The sequence below is a fragment of the Plectropomus leopardus genome, chromosome 10 (assembly GCF_026936395.1).
Source record: "Plectropomus leopardus strain MGB_pleo_1.0 chromosome 10, ASM2693639v1, whole genome shotgun sequence".
NCBI classification, from domain to species: Eukaryota; Metazoa; Chordata; class Actinopteri; order Perciformes; family Serranidae; genus Plectropomus; species Plectropomus leopardus.
The window spans coordinates 31414903-31433226 of record NC_142185.1 but is presented as its reverse complement, the minus strand read 5'-3'; the positions used below and the strand labels follow the sequence as shown (position 1 = coordinate 31433226).

At 37.5% G+C, this 18324-nt stretch overlaps 2 protein-coding genes across 7 annotated transcripts; both read right to left on the bottom strand.

Annotated features, from left to right (window-relative positions):
- Positions 1–527: 527 nt before the first annotated feature.
- On the bottom strand, positions 528–12031 carry pla1a (phospholipase A1 member A). 4 transcript variants are annotated; one of them, XR_015777711.1, is made up of 12 exons: positions 11573–12031; positions 10433–10655; positions 8984–9161; positions 7308–7416; positions 5238–5339; positions 5022–5114; positions 4195–4377; positions 3370–3459; positions 3058–3163; positions 1889–2044; positions 1125–1189; positions 528–1039 (listed from the first exon to the last, which is right to left on the bottom strand). XR_015777711.1 is itself a non-coding variant. In XM_042494413.2 (11 exons), exons 1-11 carry the CDS (start codon positions 11637–11639, stop codon positions 952–954), a joined length of 1395 nt encoding a protein of 464 aa, XP_042350347.2. In that variant the 5' UTR covers positions 11640–12025; the 3' UTR covers positions 528–951. The 4 variants fall into 4 exon arrangements, 3 of the variants coding, with proteins under 3 accessions (XP_042350347.2, XP_087939711.1, XP_087939710.1); XM_042494413.2 differs by lacking the exon at positions 1125–1189 and having other exon boundaries at positions 11573–12025; XM_088083585.1 differs by lacking the exon at positions 1125–1189 and having other exon boundaries at positions 11577–12025.
- A 1114-nt stretch (positions 12032–13145) lies between these two features.
- On the bottom strand, positions 13146–17147 carry hsd3b1 (hydroxy-delta-5-steroid dehydrogenase, 3 beta- and steroid delta-isomerase 1). 3 transcript variants are annotated; one of them, XM_088083582.1, is made up of 5 exons: positions 16842–17138; positions 16001–16187; positions 15696–15908; positions 14928–15092; positions 13146–14109 (listed from the first exon to the last, which is right to left on the bottom strand). In XM_088083582.1, exons 3-5 carry the CDS (start codon positions 15844–15846, stop codon positions 13301–13303), a joined length of 1125 nt encoding a protein of 374 aa, XP_087939708.1. In that variant the 5' UTR covers positions 15847–15908; positions 16001–16187; positions 16842–17138; the 3' UTR covers positions 13146–13300. The 3 variants fall into 3 exon arrangements, with proteins under 3 accessions (XP_087939708.1, XP_087939707.1, XP_042351009.1); XM_088083581.1 differs by having other exon boundaries at positions 15696–16187; positions 17005–17147; XM_042495075.2 differs by having other exon boundaries at positions 15696–16187; positions 16842–17137.
- Between the last annotated feature and the right edge of the window lie 1177 nt (positions 17148–18324).

Genomic DNA, 18324 nt, shown 5'->3' with positions numbered 1-18324 from the left:
TCATTACAGTACAAAACAAGCCCAGTATAATCTTGTCTGCAGCAATCGTGTTTGCAGAAAAGCTCAATAGTTGGCAAACTATCACAGCACATGGGTATGATTGCACTGTTTTACTACGGTGTCCGCAGAGGTGGGAATATTTTTGTACGAAAAATATAGATATGGATGAAAAAGTACATAATAATAGACCAAAAACAAGCACTTTCTGTATAAAAACATTCTTTGTATTGTGCCATTCCATCGGCTGCAGACTAATCGAGTGTGCCTTAAAGCTCTGTCAGGCCGAGGAGGCTAAAAAGAGCTCACTCACTGATTATACTCAAAATCATTAAAGCACCCGAGGCTGAGAAAATCTTTGATTGCTAAATAATGTTCAAAAAGTGCGTATCATATCAACGTTTTTATGAGCTAATATATGCTTTGAATTTGTCATCGGGAGGTTGATAGCACGCCTGCGCCTACGTTTCCACTTTTTTACAGTCATTGCTGTGTACTTATTCACTTTCCACCACTGCAAAAAAGCAAAGCGCTGTTACCAGTTTATTAAATATCTTTAAAAGACAGACAGAATTTAGCACAATTAAAACTATGAGTCAGTAAATACATAAAAAAACTGGAACATCCTAAAACCAGATTATAGAAAAAAGAGCTGCAGGAGTGAGCAAAGAGACAAACCGAAATAACAAAAAACTATGGCAATAACAAATAATAATGTATTCAGTCATGTTGGAAGATCTGTGGATTAGCCAAATAACCCAAAAATGAAGCATAGCCACGTCGTAAGTCAGTAGTAAAGTAATAGTCTCTACAGTATTAGCTTTCTCTCCAGAAATAAATGTGGTTCTTTGGCTCTCTGAAACGGACTTCATGTGGGGTGACTTCACTGTAGTGGGTGTTTTTTTTTTACCTCAATGTCTTTTGGAGTAAATCTCATTTCTTTAAAACGAATCTTTAGATGCCACACAGCTGCACATAGTCATGTGACCACGGAGCTCCTCGTCTAACATGGAAGTTGTTCACACACAGCGGCCTCTCTCGCCTGAAACAGAAACACACTTAAATTTAATCAATATGTTTTGCTTTCTTTAAAACTACAGTATGTAACATTTACAAACTAGATTTACCGCCAAATGGCTGTATTATGCCTCCATGGACCAGTCAAGTTTTCGTTACAGTTCACATCCATGTCCTGAAAACATGGATGCTTCACACACATCTTCAACCCAGCAGCACAAAAGATCTACACGATCAGCACAGTTTCCAGGTGGGTACCCAGAGTCCTGGAGTTATGGCCAAAAATATGTTGTAAGAGGTCACCTTGGCCTTGACATTTGACCTTTGTATACCAAAATCTAATCAGTTCATCCTTAAGTTCACTTGTGTGTGCCAATTTTGAAGAAATCCCCTCAGAGTGAAGAATAAGAGTGATGAGATCATAGAGACCCTCACCTTTGACCACCAAACTCTAATCAGTTCATCCTTGAGTCCAAGTGAACGTTTGTGCCAAAATGTTGTCATATTTGCTGAAACTGTCACTACATACTTACTACAGTATGAGACAAATGATATGAGAAAAAAATAATGTTCTTCCTCCTCATATTGCTGCTAATGACATTTTCTTAAATCAATGGTGGCTGAAGGAAAACAACCAATCAGAGCTGAGCTGTCTCTAACGCAGCTCGCTATCATGTAAATCACTGCTCATGGACAGCGGTCAAACTGTCAAAATGTACTTAGTTACTTTCCACCACTGACTACTTCATCACCTTATACGGAGGCTCAACAGAAAAAGCTGTTGCTGGTTTACAGAAGAAGAAAATCAAGCTTCAATTTGAGCTCAAACAGAACAGTATGTGTGTGTGCACATCATATTTCAGCTCTACTGTACCTGAGAGAGGGGAACTCGGTGAGGCAGACGGACTTCACGTGGACGTCTCCCTGTCTGTAGAAGCGAGCTCCAGTGTTCTTCAGCTCGATGGTGTGGATCTCACACAGAGCCACAGGGTGGGACAACACCAACCTGTACACTGTCATATCTGTCCGACTGCAAGACACACACACATAAACACTCACAAACAATGTTGTCATAACCGCACAAGACCAGACACACAGTGTCACATAATCAAAGTTCATCATACAAGACAGTAATTTCCTGCTGTGTTTTTGTCTTAGATTTAATCAACCTACAAAAGGCTGAATGCTACATCTCACACTGCTTTGCTCAACAAAATCTCCAAAGTTCTCCTTAACTTTGATTTCAGTTGTTGTTACACTTTTCAGTTGTTGTTACACTTTTCTTTTACAACAAATAAATCAGTAGATATAAACCACCGGTGGAGGGAGTACTTAGATCCATCACTTAAGTAAAAGTAGAAAAAAAACTTAATTGTTGGTAAAGATCACAGATTTAAAATGTAAAAGTACAGAAGTATTATAAGCAAAATGTATTTAAATATAATGTAATATAATTTAAATAATATTGTAAGAATATTTTTATCCACACAATGCCAGCGACTTAAGTCCCCCTGAACTCAAGTGAACTTGTGCACATATTTCTGCACCTGGCCACCAGGCCTCTTTACAGTGAAACATACCATACATCTCTTCTATAAACAGAAGCTGCCCGCTCAGCTTTTCTGGGAAATTACAGTACGAGTTCTGTGATAAAGGCTGCTGCATCAGAGTCTGTCAACCAGACCAGTGCAGGACTGTGGACGGAGTATAATCCTACCTGGATCTTTTGATAATTTACACATTAAATTTGTGGGTGTTCAAAACAACAGTATAATAAGACCTGATAAGTGCTGAAGATTTATCACTATCTCAAATTTAGTTTTTATATTTTCAAACAAAATAAAATGGACAAAGGCAGATGCTTAAATACTGTGAAAACTGGCACAGAAAGCGTATTTTTGTGAACTTTTTTATCATCCTGAGCTGTGAACACTTTTTTATCTTACTTATTTTATTTAACCCATATGCAACCAGGTAAGTCCGGTTAAGATCAACAATCTGGAAAATGTAATAAAATTGCAATGTTACAGACGAGGTACCTACAGCCTGAGCCTTTTCTCTGTTCCCAGGTTGTCAGTTGTGAGTGTCACCTCCAGCTCAGCGCTTTTATCCAGAGGAGAATACTCCAGCTGCAGCAGGATGTGATGAGCTGAGCAGAGCGGGAAACATTAATTTACTACTGACCTACAACATATGCAGAAACTGATTGCTGGCATAAAGGTAGGACACAGTATAAGTCACTCTTGAAGTAATAAATTGCCTTGAAACCTCAACTACTAAAAAAAACCAACATTTAATATGATACAAAAATCTGTGCGTTTGGATTATTATGTTTGAGGACTGCTGCACACTCACAGCAAAAAGGTGGTGAAGAAGTAGTGAGGAGGAACAGCGTCTGCTCTTTGGGAAGTAGAGGCATGGTTATCCCACTGTTTTCTGATAAACCTGAAAACACACACACACCCTTGTGACTGACAATCACATTTAAAACCAACAGCACATACGTCACACAAAGCAAACAGTCTCCATGTACGTTAACTGTGTCACTGTATCAGAGTGTGTTGGTGTATCAGAGGGTTGAAGTGATAAGAAGCTGCCAGAAGCCGCCGTGTGACGAGACCAGACCTGCCGCCTGAGTGCGGCCTGATGTCATATGTGCTGGTGATACTGAGACTTCACAGAGATTCACTGTTCATATTCTTTTAGTGGTTTGGTGCTGCCCGGCCTGTCTGTCCCTCCACACCCTCATTAAAACATCTGTCACTGTCTTTTTACGACCAAATCGTGAAATTACTCCACTATTAGATCCTGAATTTGCACCTCAGAAAAAGTGAGTTAGTATTATCAGTAGAGACCTTTTAATGCTGTCAGAAAAACAGCCCAGTTTGAAGCTTTGTGAACATGCTTTTTCCAGCTGATTCAACAAAATAGAGCTCCCTGAATCCACAAGTCTCAGCTTTCCAGTCATACTTTATTTTTGCAATTCCAAGACTATTTAGGGACCCCAGCATAGGTGAAAATAACACATTTGTACTGCATGCAGGGGTTGGGGTTTTTAATATTATACATATTTTTATTGTAAAAAGAAAGATGACATGAACAACTCAGATAATACCAACAATGCAGAAAATATGGATAATTATAAAGTAATTAATTTAAGTACTGGTTGTGTTTTCTTACCTATAGTTGGGCATTTCCCCTTGAAGATGTCACAGTTCAAACAGTGTCCCTTCAGGAAGTGCTCATAGCTCAAGCATGGGATCCCCATCAACGGGCACGAGCTGTTCAGCGAGCTCATGTAGACATGCAGTGCCCTCATGTGGTCACATATCACATAACCGTACACTGGGAAGTAGATAAGAACTGACAACACACAGAAACACTGACGGAGCCAGATATCTGGAGAAAATTCAAATTTCTAATAACCAAAATTGAAAAAATTTTACTTAAATGTTTATTGCAAGATAAAACCTGTTAGATTATCTATGTCAAATGTTGAAAAAAACTTTTTAGAGTGTGACAGATAGAAGACAATGAACATATTATAGTATCATAAAAGTATGTATTTGGTTTACTACAGAAGCGGGAAATAACTGGCATTCATGGCCAGTTTTCTGGGCGATTTTGTGTTTCTAAATTTGAATGTGAGATTCCATTGTTTAGACTACTACATGACAAGTTTAAGAAAAGGAATTTATTCAATTATTTTACAAAAAAAAAAATAAATAAATAAATAAATAAAAAAATATATATATATATATATATATATATATATATATATATATATATATATATATATATATTATTGATTATTTTGAGATTTTACATTGCAATGTCAGAAAAAGAAATTCATATAATCCCACTTCCTATGTCTCAGCATTTTTAAGACTTTTGAAAGAATAATTTAAGTAAATTTAGTACCAATTAAGGCCTTATTTTTAGATGAATGAATTCAATGCCTTTCAAGGATCCACGGAAACCCTGGTTTTCCTGAGTGGAGAACTTACTTGAATTGAACCTGGAGCGAGCACATCCAGTCTGGTCTTTTCCTCCATTTAGAAAGAAGTCCACATGACCGACAGGGATGGAAATACCAAAATCTGATGCAGAAGAAAACCTCATTAATGTTGTCAGTGCAGTGGTGCTTCTAGAATTTATGGTGTAATGGTAATGCATCAGTATCATTTTAAGGCTTTATGGTATTTAATATAAAGTTGTCTCACAGTCAGAGTCCGTGTGGATGGCGTCAACAAACTGAGCGTCAGAGGGGTCCAGCCGGTCATATGTGTCCGCTCCTTTGAACATGGGACCAGCAGGGTCAAGAGCTGAAACACAAGGACGAGGAAAACAGATGTTTGGGAATAAAGAGACACCACTGAATTTACATCATTGGGAAATTACATTTCAGGAGGATTATTTTCCTTTAGTGCTCTCATAATTAAAGTTTACTTTTACTTTTTCTCAGAAGATAAGAACTTTTCTCTATTTTTCTCTGCAGAGAATTTGGTTGTATGTCGTACTCTAAATAAAGTTTCTGTGGCTGTTGTAATTGTTTATAGACAAACCCACTGTGAGAATGAAATCAGGTTCTCTTTTAGAAACCACAGTTGCATGACAGCAGCAACTGCATGTAAAGTCGGAAACACAAGCCATCTTTCAAAACATTTAGCAACAGGGCAACACATCCAGGCAGAGAAATTTTCAAGGTTTTCTACCGCCTAGCTCGTGGTCAATATACCGCCATGTTACCCCATCCTGCTTATTTTTGCAATATGTTTTATTTCTTTGTGATCTAAGCTAACTTTTTGTGTTGGACTAATGGACAAGTTCTTGACCCTGGGACTGGACCAGTTGGGAACCACTGTTATAGGGACTGCTGGTCTGTGCATCCTGTCCTGAGATTTTCAAGACAACAGGATTTGTCCACTAGTAGGATGTCAGAAGTGGTAACACATTAGTCAAAGATAAGCAGGCCCAGGACTGGGTTGTACCAGCTAAGCGTTAAGTTCAAATGCAGTCTAGTTTGAGCTTACTTTCTATCATTGGTCCAAGTTTTATGTGCCACAAACATTCTTGAGATTGCACTAGCTGACACAGTTCAAACGTAGGAAAAAGGTACAACTATTTAGGTATAAAGACCTTTGCAAAATAGTCATGGCACATCGTTCTTAAAAGGTAGGTCAATGACATTCACTTAGCTCCCTGTAACCTGAGCTATGGTTAGACAGCTACTTCTAACTTAGCCACTCTACAAGTATCTGCCTTTAGTTCCTTTGTAAATTTAGCTGATAAAGTAATGTATAAATGGCTAGCTTCTTAGTATAATAGAGCCAAGGGGCCAAATGAAATGCAGAACATTTTAGATAGTAACATTATTAAAAATACACTGATATGTGCTTAAGTTTGCAGCATAGTATCAACATGATGCCGGTCAATCACGTTCAGTCTCATATATGGTGAGTCACTGTTTTGGCCGATGCCGTGGTGCTTGCCCGCGCCCATTGAGTGCCAGCACAATTAACAGGATGCTGACTGCAGTTCACCTAAGGTCAATGGTGTCAGCATTTTCTAAAAAGTTACATACAGAACCAATAATTTACCTAATATTGATGAGACTGTTAATGGAAAACACAAATGCACTCAGTAAAATTACTATAAAAATCCTTGAACTTCTGTAATTGAATAAAGAGCTTTACTGTTCACTTTGTGATGATTTGGTCAAATTGATTTTGCACCAGTAAATACTTCATCTGTTCAAACTTTTGCAAATATTTCTTTTATCAGTTAATGACCAGATGCTGTCTCCTCTGAATTGCACTTATACATTCAAACTTGCACCAGCCTCCCCACTCAGACAAAAAGACCCAAAATAAACAAGTGGTGCATTGTGTCGGCTAGTGTTTTCTGGGAACGAGCGTCTCCATACAGCCTCAGAGAGGATCTCTTATCAAAGCTCCGTTGTCCTTTGAAGAGCCGACTAATCTTCCAAGGTCACACTACAAACACATTCACAGGCGAGAGGCTCTGTGAGAGACTTTGTTGTCTGGCCTGTTGTTCTGCAGCAGAATAAAAGCAGCTGGCACCTTTTATCTTCACATTCACCAACACTACTGCAGAATTTCTTCCTTTAAGGACTTGTTATTTAGCTAACAAAAGAGGGTGACTCTTCATATTGGAGTAGAGCAAAGTTAATCCAAAATTTACAACTAAATGAGTTGTGTCTTTAAAGTCCTCAGAAAGACTTCTACATTCCCTGTGACCAGGTATTTCTCATGGAGGTGTTTCTGACTCACCTGTGATTCTTCCTATCTTTCCCTCAAACAGGGTCCCCACAAAACCAGCCACGTGGGCCCCAAGACTGACCCCAATAAAGTGGAAGGACTCCAGTTTGCATCCATGTTCCTGTTGGAAAAGAGAGACACAAACTTTTTAAAAAATGTTTATTTTCACCTGAAACTATCTGTAGTGTTTCTACAAGTGTATTGTTTGCTAAATTGCATCTTTGTTTTATAAAAGAGCAAAATGAAAACAGAATTTCTAGTACCAGTTCCAGTCATACTGATAGAACAAGGTTTTGGGTTTTGTTAAAACACGAGTCACTTCCGGTTAACATTCAACTGTCTTGTTTGCTAACGTGCTAAACTAGCTAACTCACTAGTCTCACCTTGGAGCGAATGAAGGAGTTCTCGTTGATTTTCGATGTATTCAGCTGTAAATGAGGTCTTCCACACAGTTAAATCCATATTCACCATCTCTTTTATCAAGTTTTGGCTTCGGAAAAGCGAAATATACCACACTTCCCTCCAAACTTTACGGATATTATCCGCTGTCGGGACTTTGAGGTTCTCTGAAAGCTAGTCACGGGCCTAGTTACGGTTGCTAAGGTAGGATTGGACAGTGGCCGTTCTGGGGAGGGGCTTAACGTCGAGCGTTGCTATGGTGTTGCTATGTAACGTTTTACCATGTTTTGGTTTTCTTAATACATCTAGTGCAAATATATATATACTATATATATATATATATAAATAGAGTTTTGTCCAGCATTGTTTTTGTCTTTGTTTTGTCTTCATTGTTTTTCTTATGTCTTGTTTGCAGTGCTCTGTTTGTTGGTGGTGTTAAATAAATAGATAGATAAATAAATAAATAAATAAACATCTGGTGCATTAGAATAAACAAACTTAAGGGGTTCTAAATATATCCATAGTTTTTCTTCATAACGGATCAAACACAATTCCTGATCAATAAGGGTTTTACAAAAAAAAAATTATTGTTTAATTTGACCTTAATTATCTGTATTAAAGCGTCATTACTGAGCCTATTGTTAGTATCAACCATAGACTGTAAATAAAGATTTATTTATGTATTTACAGTCTATGGTATCAACAGTAGAAATAGAAGCATTTTCAAAAATATCATTACATAATAACAATGATTATAACTTTATTGTTATAGCACCTTTAAAAACAGTCTTTAAAGTGCTTTTAACAAGTGAAGCAAAAGCAGAAATGGGATACTCAGAAGGCAATATAACAACAGAGAGCTTAACAGTCCTAATGATAAACTGTCCTAGTTCAATTGGGGTCAATAGTTCCCGCATAGCTTAGGGCCAGACCCAGATGAGCTTTAAAAGTGACCAATAAAATCTTGAAACTAATTCTAAGACAAACAGAAAGCCAGTGGAAAGAAGCCAAGATTGGGGTGATGCGATGTTTTCTGTTAAAACCAGTGCGCCTGACTGTTTCTTTCTGAACTATAGTTGGAGGCGGGGGAGTAACTTTTGGTTGATGCCAGAGAGGAGGGTGTGAAAGCAGTCAAATCTGGAGAAAACTGATTCAATGCAGTAATCAGGACTGGACAACTTTTTTGATATGTGGCTGGAAAGTTCAGTCGCGGTCAAATATTACTCCCAGATTAATATCCCCTCCTTCTGAGAGTAAAACTACATTATAAATGTTGGTGTTTCTCTCACCTGCAGCTGGTTGATGAGGATGGAGACCTGCAGAGCCACCTCCTTGTAATTCTCCACCACCAGGTTGTAGGCAAAGGAGGCGCCGTAGATCCAGTCCACCACCAGCACGTTCGCATCCTGCGCCATGAGCAGGGCTCGGGCCAGCTGCTTCACCCAGGACGGCTTACTGCCCAGGGCCCTGCGGGGGTGGAGGGCGAGTAGGGTCAGGTCAGGGATGGTGGGAGGATGAACGAAAGGACAGATGGAGGCATTGATTTGTACTCAATAAATCAATGATTAACTATGACTAAAAACATACATAAAACAATACTGATCTCCCCAAATTTTTATGTTCTAACATTTATGTTGTTTAAAGTATTTGGTTTTTTTTAAAAAAATATTTATTATTATATTATTATATTAATTTTATTTATTATTATATCATTTAGAATTTTATTTATTTAGAAATATGTGTATGTGTATGCTGGGGAGTTTTTGATGACAGTTTAATTAGGTATTAAAAGGGTAGGATTAAATAATTTTAGACCTCTTCTTACTCCCTTTCGTACCTGTACATTGATGCAATCAATGGATGGAATTCATCATGTCCCTTTTTTCTCTCTCTTTTGTTGATATGGTTTTAACTACTGTTTTTATTGTATTTTACATGTTTGAAATAAAGACATCAATCAGTCAATGAATATTCTTTAGAGCATGTGTTGATGAGGTTCTTGTGAACATAAAATCTTAAAACGTAAACACATATATTGTCTAAAATTATGTAAAGAGCTGTCTTTTTCTTATATGTCTTACACACTGTATGTCATCTATTTGGCCCAGGATTGCTTGAATATTTGTCTAAAATTTTCCTTTTTTTTCCTACATAAGTTGCATCTCTCATTCCGTTAATGCCTAAAAATGACAAGAACAGTGCATTCACTTTGTGGGGACTTTCCAAAAATGACTGATCTCCTGTTTGTTTAGGCTCAGGACTTAGAGATGTTTCAAAGACACTGAAAGGGTGCATATTTTTTTAATGACATTAAATAATTGTGATTTAAAAAAAAAAATCACAGTTAAAGCTTTAAAAATCAGTTATTGTTTATTTTTTTTATTTATTATTATTTAAAAACCAATAGCTCAACTAAGCTACTTTATCAGGACTGTAAGTGCTGTATGATTTGACAAAAAAAAGAAAAATGAAATTAAAAAAAACCCGAACTGTCATCACATTTTCGTGCATCAATCTTGGTAAATCCAGGATGATGCATAGAAATCATAACAGTGACATCATCACATTTTTCATCCTTTTTTTCCCACTTCAAGGCAGTAAAGAGCACAAACAAAAACACAGATGTGGAAAAATGTCAAAGAAACATAACTGTTGTAACTTCTTCAGAAAGGTGAGTGTTCATGTAGGAGCTCATCGCTCACAGTCAGAGGCTCACAGAGAAAACAGGGCCTCCTCACCTGTAGCCGTGGATGATGACCTTTGTCGGGCGAGAGACGTTGAAGTAGGATGGCCCCTGCTGTGTGTCACCGAGAGACTCGTGATCGAACATTTGAGCACAGTCCATGTTTGTCCTGGTCAGCAGCAGGTACTGGACCTGCAGTTTGACCCTCTGCTGCCGGTAATCCAGCCAGGTGGTGTTATTGAGGTCAGCGCACTCGTCATCTCTCTTTTCCTCCACGCCTGTTTGATCAGGAGGACATATAATGTTGAACATCAGAAAACAGCAAACATGTTTGATTCAGACAATAAAATATTCAATTTTGTGTATTTGACATCGGATGAGGGGAAAATTTAATGTAACAAGCCCGCTCTTCTATCTAATACTGCATTTAAATACACATCAAATTACCAGATCAATTGTAATCGAAATATTTGTTGGGAGGGAACAAAAGATGATGATACGATGATGATGATAAGAGACTAACCAATGGAAGTTGGTTTAATTTTTTTTTTTAAACATGAAGAATAAGGCAAGTAACAACAAGAAATGTCTCCCAAATTGCAAGAAATTAGAGAGAATTACAAGGAAATTACCTGAGAATTAATTTAAAGATGAAGAAAATTTAGAAATTCAATAGAAAATGTCCAGAAAACTACATGTGTAATTATTTTAACCATATATTTAAAATTTTGTTACACAAAAAAAATGTATACTTTTTTTCCTTTTTTTTATGGATTTTTTTGGGTCATTTCCTTGTTTGTTTTCCACTTTAACTTTTCTTAAAAAACGAATTTCCCTCTAATTTCTTAGGCTGTCTTGTTAAGTTGCTGTTTCTGTTTTTTACCCGTCCTTTGAAAGAAGAAGGTTTTAAAGAGTTAAACACATAAAGTACTGAATTTCTTGTCCATCTGATAATACAAAAGTTATGCCATTGTGCAGTCAGAAATTGTGTTTCAAATGTATTATTCTCTATTATAAAAGTAATTAGTAGTGTATTACGGTAACAGAAAGTGTTAAGTGTTACACAGGTTCATACAAAGTTCAGTCCCCTTTTTCCTTTTCTGTTTCACTCAAACATCCTCACATAAACTCTTGCAAGAAATACACAAATAAAAGGTGATGCAGGGAAAAAATATTCTGTGTTTTCTTGACTTACCTACCACCAGTGTTGTGATGCAGACTGCCAGCACACAGAGGAAGATCTGCTTGTGTTTCCAAAGCATTTCTGTTGAATCACACAGCTGACTGAGACAAGTAGCTGCCTTGGAGCTGCAGTTAGCGTCTAACGTTTCTCAGCTGTTCTCTTCAGCCCCAGATTGGTCAACTTTGGGCTTTGAGAAAAAAAATCCCGGCTCTGTGCAGTGTTGTAACTCTGGAGCGACTACTCAGCATTTAACTGGCATCCAGCTGGCACGACAGCAGGACGGGAATCCATATAAAGCAGTCCAAACACATATGTTTCTTATTATGTTTCTTTTCTTGTAAAGCTCCTCTACAAACCCTCTACTGTCCTGTTCCTCAGTGCTCACGTTTGTCAGTGGGTGTTTATTTTTCCCCCTCCAGACTGGGTTTGCACTGGGCCGACAAGTGGCTGAAGCGCTTTGCCTGGCGGTGAAGCCATGACCTCATTGGCGTTCAATGGCTGTTTGTTTGAAATGCTGGACTCTGGCCTGGCTGCCCACTGGTTTGTGTGAGGGCAGTTCAGTGTGTGTGTGTGTGTGTGTGTGTGTGTGTGTAAGGAGGGGGTCACCCTGTTGTGTCTGTGTGAAATCAATAATTAGCTGATTGATTGTTCCACTCTCAATACTCTTACGTAATCAGTGCTCTATGTATGTATGTTGGACTGGGGAATTCCATTGTTTCAACCAGTTAAACCAGTGTTTGCTGTCTCCTTACTGAATTGTGTGTGAATCTCTAAACTGTTGTTATGAATACAGAGTAAGTTTGTCTGGAGCTTTTTTTTTTTTTAGGTTTTAATCCTTTCTGAGAAAACAGGTCGAGTCTTGCAGTTGGCATTCATTTTGTGTTAAATCACAGTGATTTAGAACTGAATTATAATTAAGGGTTCAGGGGAAGACTATTATTAACCAGTAACTTTAAAGGGACATTTCACCACCAAATCAAAAACATCATGACCCAGTTACTCAAGATAATTCACAGACCTTGCTGTGAGCAGTTGCATGTAGGAACTATTTTCTTTCAGAGCTACACCACCAACCATATCACTGGGCACCAGTGCCTTAAATTAACTCCCCTGACGTCAAGGTAATTATCTGTAAAGGCAAAATTAATGAAGACACAAAGAGTGAAAAAGCTTTTTTAAAGAGCTAGGGAAAATGTCCATAAAAATGTATTTATATTACAATTATTATTATTATTATTATTATTTATTATTATTATTATTATTTATTATTATTATTATTATTATTATTATTATTTAATAAATGTATTATTTAATAATTTATTTAAGTACTTTTTCAAGTAATTTTCTTTTTCCTTTTTTTAACCTTTCTTTTTCTGGCATATTTTTTTGTGTAATTCTATTGTTTTTTCCCCATAATTTCTTGCTGACTTTTAAAGTAATTTCTTCTCAGGTTGCTCCTTTCTTTCCACCCATGATTTTGAAAGAAATCAGGCCATTTTGCTTGACTTTTAAAGGCTGGCACATATTAGAGTATCTGAAAAGAAAATATCAAATAAAAAACAAACAAAAAAAAAACACAAATAGGTCCTTTAAAGAAACATCATATTTTTATTGTTTGCTTCACAATGCGTTCACTAAACTTTTGTTTTCACTGTCGTTGGAGACATTTTTTTATTTTATTAATAGATAAAAACACAAGCAGAAACAAACCAATAGCAAAGAACAACAACTTTTTATCAATCATTTAGTTAGTATTCTCTCCCTCTCCCTCGGCAGCTCTGACGCGAGCCATTCAGTGGTGCATTTACGCGCCTCCTCCCAGGTGTATCTGGGGGCGTACCCCAGATCTCTCTTCGCCTTCTGATAGGAGAAGCTGAACGACGTGTTCAACATGGTGACGAGCTGCCATTTCAGCGGCGGGACGATACGTACGAAAGGTCGCAGAATCATGCACCCGATCTCGATTATGAAGCAGATGGTGTAGAGAAGCCACAGTGGGTACATGAGCTTCTCTTGAATGCTGAAGCCCAGAGGTGACATCACCACGTGGTTAAAGTCTGAATAACTCATGAGCGGTGTGTCGTCGGAAACGAAGTAAAACTTTCCTCCGATGGCGTTTCTTTTTTGTGGATCTTTGAGGCTGCGGGCTGCTTGGAGGTGCGCTGCGGCCACGTTGCCCACATACACAGGATTCACTTGGGCCTCTGGGAGAGACATACGATATAAAACATTCTTGTTTCGTATCCCATCGCCCATGTGGCCCAGCAGGAAGCGGCAGCCCTCCCCGTAGATATACATCGGCCTGAGGGCGCAGGTGGCCAGTCGGCCTCCGTTCTGGAGCACCTCGCTGTGGGCCTGCAGGGTTCGCTCTTCAGCCTCCTTCTTGGTCTTGCTGTAGGCAAACTTCAGAGTGCAGTCGTAAATCATGTCCTCGCTGCCGTTGATTATAGGATCACCTTTCCCATTCGGTCCCATCACCTCGATGGTGCTGGTGTAGATGAAGGACACCACGTTCTCTTGAATACAGGCCTCCAGGAGCAGCTGCGTTCCTGCGAAGAAAACACACTCAAACTGAGTTTACACATGTTTTTAAAAGAATCTTAATCACTATCTAGAGAAAGGCAAACTTTCTTTTACTTCAGTCACAACAACAAGAAAGTTAGCAGATTAACCTTTTGAGACCTGGATCAGTTTTCATGTGCTGTGTTAAGATTCCTTCACAGTTGTTTAAACTTTCGAAATCTGAGCAAATTGGTTTATTTTCTTTCGAAAACATGCAGAGAAAAAGCACTGAGCAATGTGAACTGTCCTGCAAATTGCAAGATATTAGTAGCTTTGGAAAATATTTTTTTTTAAAGATAAGGAAAAATGTCCAAAAGACTATATTTATAATCATCATCATTATATATTTCAAAATTATTTTACAAAATTATTAATATTTGAAAGCACTTTTTCCAGGTAATTTTCTTAATTGTTGTTGTTTTTTTTGTTTTTTTTAATATTTATGTACTTTTTTGTGCTAATTTTTGGGCCATTACGTTTTACATTGCTTATTGCCCTTTTCCCATGGCTCTGAAAGACATTGAACCAATTTGTTCAGGTTTAACTAGGAGAGCTGCATCTACACTTTTATTGAGCGATGACTGAAGTTGAAACTGTAGGAGAGAAAGTGTTTAGTCCTACTTTTCTGTGCCTTTATCTTCTTTCTTATAATAATATCATTTCTTGATAATTATTCAAGAAATGAAAATCATTTAATACATTTAAATCCGTAAGAGAAGAAAGGTGTGAAAATGCCTGAAGTTGAATTACTGAAAGAAGTTGAGGTATCGATTTCGATAAAAGTACACTTTAGCGACGTCCTTACCTTTGACATTGACCCCGTATATCTCACTGTACTCCACTGAGTCATAAACGTCAATGATGGATGCGATGTGGAAGACGATTGATGCACCTCGGCAGCTCTTTCTCAGGAAGTCACCGTCTCTGATGTCGCCCTCGAAAACACTCAACTTTGTGTCGCCTCTGCAGTCTGATACACAGAAAATCAAGAAGCAGCTCTCATAAATTAACATAAGATTTGGTTATTTTATATGTAGAATCACAATGATGGTTTGCCGGTTAAAACAGAAACACTCCCTCAAAATGTAATAATACCCAATCATTTATCGATGATAGGTCTTGGTCCAGATAGGATGCAAAAAAGCCTACAACACCTGTCTCCCACTGCCTCCCCAATCTGAACCATCATATCCTCTATATTATTTATATCCTGTATTTATATTTTGTAGTATTATCTTCTTGTATTTGTATTTGTTCTTCTGTTTCATGTAAGCGTCCTTCAGTATCATGAAGAACCTGTTTATGCTCTGGTTTTTGAAGTATCATTTTTATATGTTGAAGCATCATATTCTCTTTATGAGATAACCGAATACTGTATACTAGCTGAAGTACTCTGAAAGAAATTGGGATACTGGGAATATGAACTTGTGTAAACACCATATCCTGAATATGATGATAACTGGTATAATACTCAGTGTTTTCTGTGAAGTGCAGCACGCTATGGAGACAAACTTATCCCACTTTGAGAGTATTTCATCTAAACAATATTAGGAGAAAAACAGACAGATTTTACCCTCCAGAGTCTGGAGAAATTGTGGCTGAACGTGTTTGTCCAGCAGTCGAATCTCAGCCGCGCTCTCCTCCTCCAGCAGCAGCCTCACCAGCCTCTTTCCCAGGAATCCTCCGGCTCCCGTCACCACACACACTTCACCTCTCAGAGACATCACAGGTCAACTCTCAGCACGAGGACAAAAAAGCGTCTCTTCCAGTGGATCTGTTGAAGAGTCTTCACAAAGCAAAAGGCTTAAAGTGAAAAAAAAGAAAAATACAACTTTTGTGTTGGTGGATGTTTTGGGTTCTGTGTGAGAGCAACAGCACCTTCTGTCCTCCCAGCTGCAGCACTTTCACTTTTTGTAAACCCAGAAACTTAACCATAAAAAAAATATCTGCTCCAAGGCAGTGTGAAAAAAGGGGACGAGCTCTGCTGATTAATGTTGGAATGTGATGCCTTTGGAGATAAAATGAGGGGCTGGAACGTTTTAAATGCCAAGGACGGTTACTCTCTCTGTGGGAGAAAAACAAGGTTGATAGCTGAGTTAATAGGTTACTTTTTGAATACTTTTATGTTACAAAATGTGGACTGATACATGGTGGAAGAAACACAGGGATCTTTGACATAAGTAAAAGTACCACTATCAAAAACAAATACTCAGTTTCAAGTAAATATCTCACTTAAGTAAAAGTACAGAAGTACTGGCAGCAAAATGTACTAAAATATCCAATATTAAACTGATAATGCGAAATGGCTCCATTCAGAGGGTTATATTTATCATATTGTCATTACTGAAATTTGATTCATTGATGTTATCATGTTAGTTGCATTTCATGCTTTGAAACTTTGGCTTGATTTCTTTCAAAAAAAGAAAAAAAAATAGCAATAAAATAAAATACAATAGAATAAAAAAGAAAAATTTAAAAAGGGAAATAACTTCAAAAGACTGCTTAAAAATTATAATATTTTTTTAAATAATTTTATTTTAAAATAATTTTGAATAATTTATTATGATAATTACAAATATAGCTCTCTGGACATCTTTTTCACTAGTTTAAAGAAATAAATAAAAAACTCCAAATCTACTAATTTCTTGCAATTTGTGTGACATTTCTTTTTCTTTCATTTCCCCCATGCTTTTGAAAGACATCCAATGAATTTGCTCACAATTAAAATTATTAAATGCAGAAAGCAGAGCAAGAAAATTGATACTGATCCAGGCTTCAGAAGATTAATGTTGTCATCGTTTTAAAAGCAAACGTTGGTACATTTAAACAAAATATATCTACTTTATCAAATGAAACCTAATAAAGATCAACTTAATATTCACAGTGTGCCGTGGGGACGTCAGTGATCTCAGTCATGTGTGTGGTGGTGGATGAGTGGAAAATGTGTGCTGGTGTTGTAAAGGTGCATACAAGCAAACAAAGAAAAACGTGACAAAACCGAAGAGGGGTGGCTATGCAGCTGCAAAACTGAAGTTCAGCCCAAAACTGAGCTACCAGCTGCACACAGGCCGAAATAACCTCACACACTCGCAGGTGTTCCCAGTTGCACTAACGATCACCTGCCTGCAAGCAGAGAGCACAGAGACAGCACAGTCATCACACTTTTTATACTGTTGGGTAGTTCAATCTAAAACACTTAGTAATTCAAAAAATGATCACATGAAGCTTTAACTTGTAAGACAAAAATAGTGAATAAAAAAGTCTGTGATGGTGTAGGAGACAAAAGGGCTTATTTATATACAAGCACAGACCCATTTTTTAAGCTTTGTTTAGAAATTCAGAGCAACAGTTTAATGAAATTTGTTTAAAAGTAAAGATAAGTCAATTTTCTCCAGTTCATTACCAAAATAAAAAGATCTCTCCTGATCAAGGTACAAGGTTAGATCAGACAAATAAACCACATTTTGACATTTCAAGGTAACATTTGTCAGCTGGGTGGACAAACAAGTTTTCTGTTTTGATGAAATATAGTTGTCCATGGTTTACTCATTGAATGGCACAGTGGGTCATGTGGCTGTGTGGTGGAAATTCCAAGTGCTGCAGGATTTTAAACCAACTCTAACCAGTATTATCGTGTTTATAATAATATTTCCCACTCTTCATTTCTTAAGCAGCCAAAAACATTCAGTCTCTTGATGCTGAGTTTCTTTTGAAGTTTTTTTCTATGCAGACGATTTGCTTTTGATGATTTAAGTACAAAAGGAATACAGTGACACAAGGCCATGTCAAAAGCACTGCTCTGAGCATGTCCCAGTAACTGTCCGCTTTTCAGTGCTTGTTTTTGTAGTCCTTGGTGGAGCAGTTAATATAAGCTCTCTGTTGTCTTATCTGGAAGGTGAAGGTCCCTCATCATCATCATTCACTGGCATCAGATGCACTGAAGAATCGGCGAGTTTCCATTACAGATTTTCATAAAACTCTAGCAATATTTTCGAAATGTCGATAAAACACAACTGCGAGATGACTGCTTGTCGATTGAGTGATGTTATGCGACGTCTCTGTGGAAGAGGACCAGCTCTCTATAAATGGCTCATTATCAGGCAACAAAAACACAACTCTTAGTTTCAAGTGATTATACACTAAAGAAAACATACTTACCTTTAAAACACTACATATTAATATAGATACACAAAACATAACAA

Coding starts and splice junctions, on each gene's coding strand:
- pla1a (XM_042494413.2), bottom strand. CDS start 11,639: ATGCTTTGGAAACACAAGCAGATCTTCCTCTGTGTGCTGGCAGTCTGC. Junction 5,340..7,307: donor AAAGATAGGAAGAATCACAG/GTGAGTCAGAAA, acceptor CTTGTGTTTCAG/CTCTTGACCCTGCTGGTCCC. Junction 4,378..5,021: donor TCGCTCCAGGTTCAATTCAA/GTAAGTTCTCCA, acceptor GTGTGTTGTCAG/TTCTTATCTACTTCCCAGTG.
- hsd3b1 (XM_088083581.1), bottom strand. CDS start 15,846: ATGTCTCTGAGAGGTGAAGTGTGTGTGGTGACGGGAGCCGGAGGATTC. Junction 15,093..15,695: donor ATTTCTCCAGACTCTGGAGG/GTAAAATCTGTC, acceptor TCTGTGTATCAG/ACTGCAGAGGCGACACAAAG. Junction 14,110..14,927: donor ATACGGGGTCAATGTCAAAG/GTAAGGACGTCG, acceptor TTTTCTTCGCAG/GAACGCAGCTGCTCCTGGAG.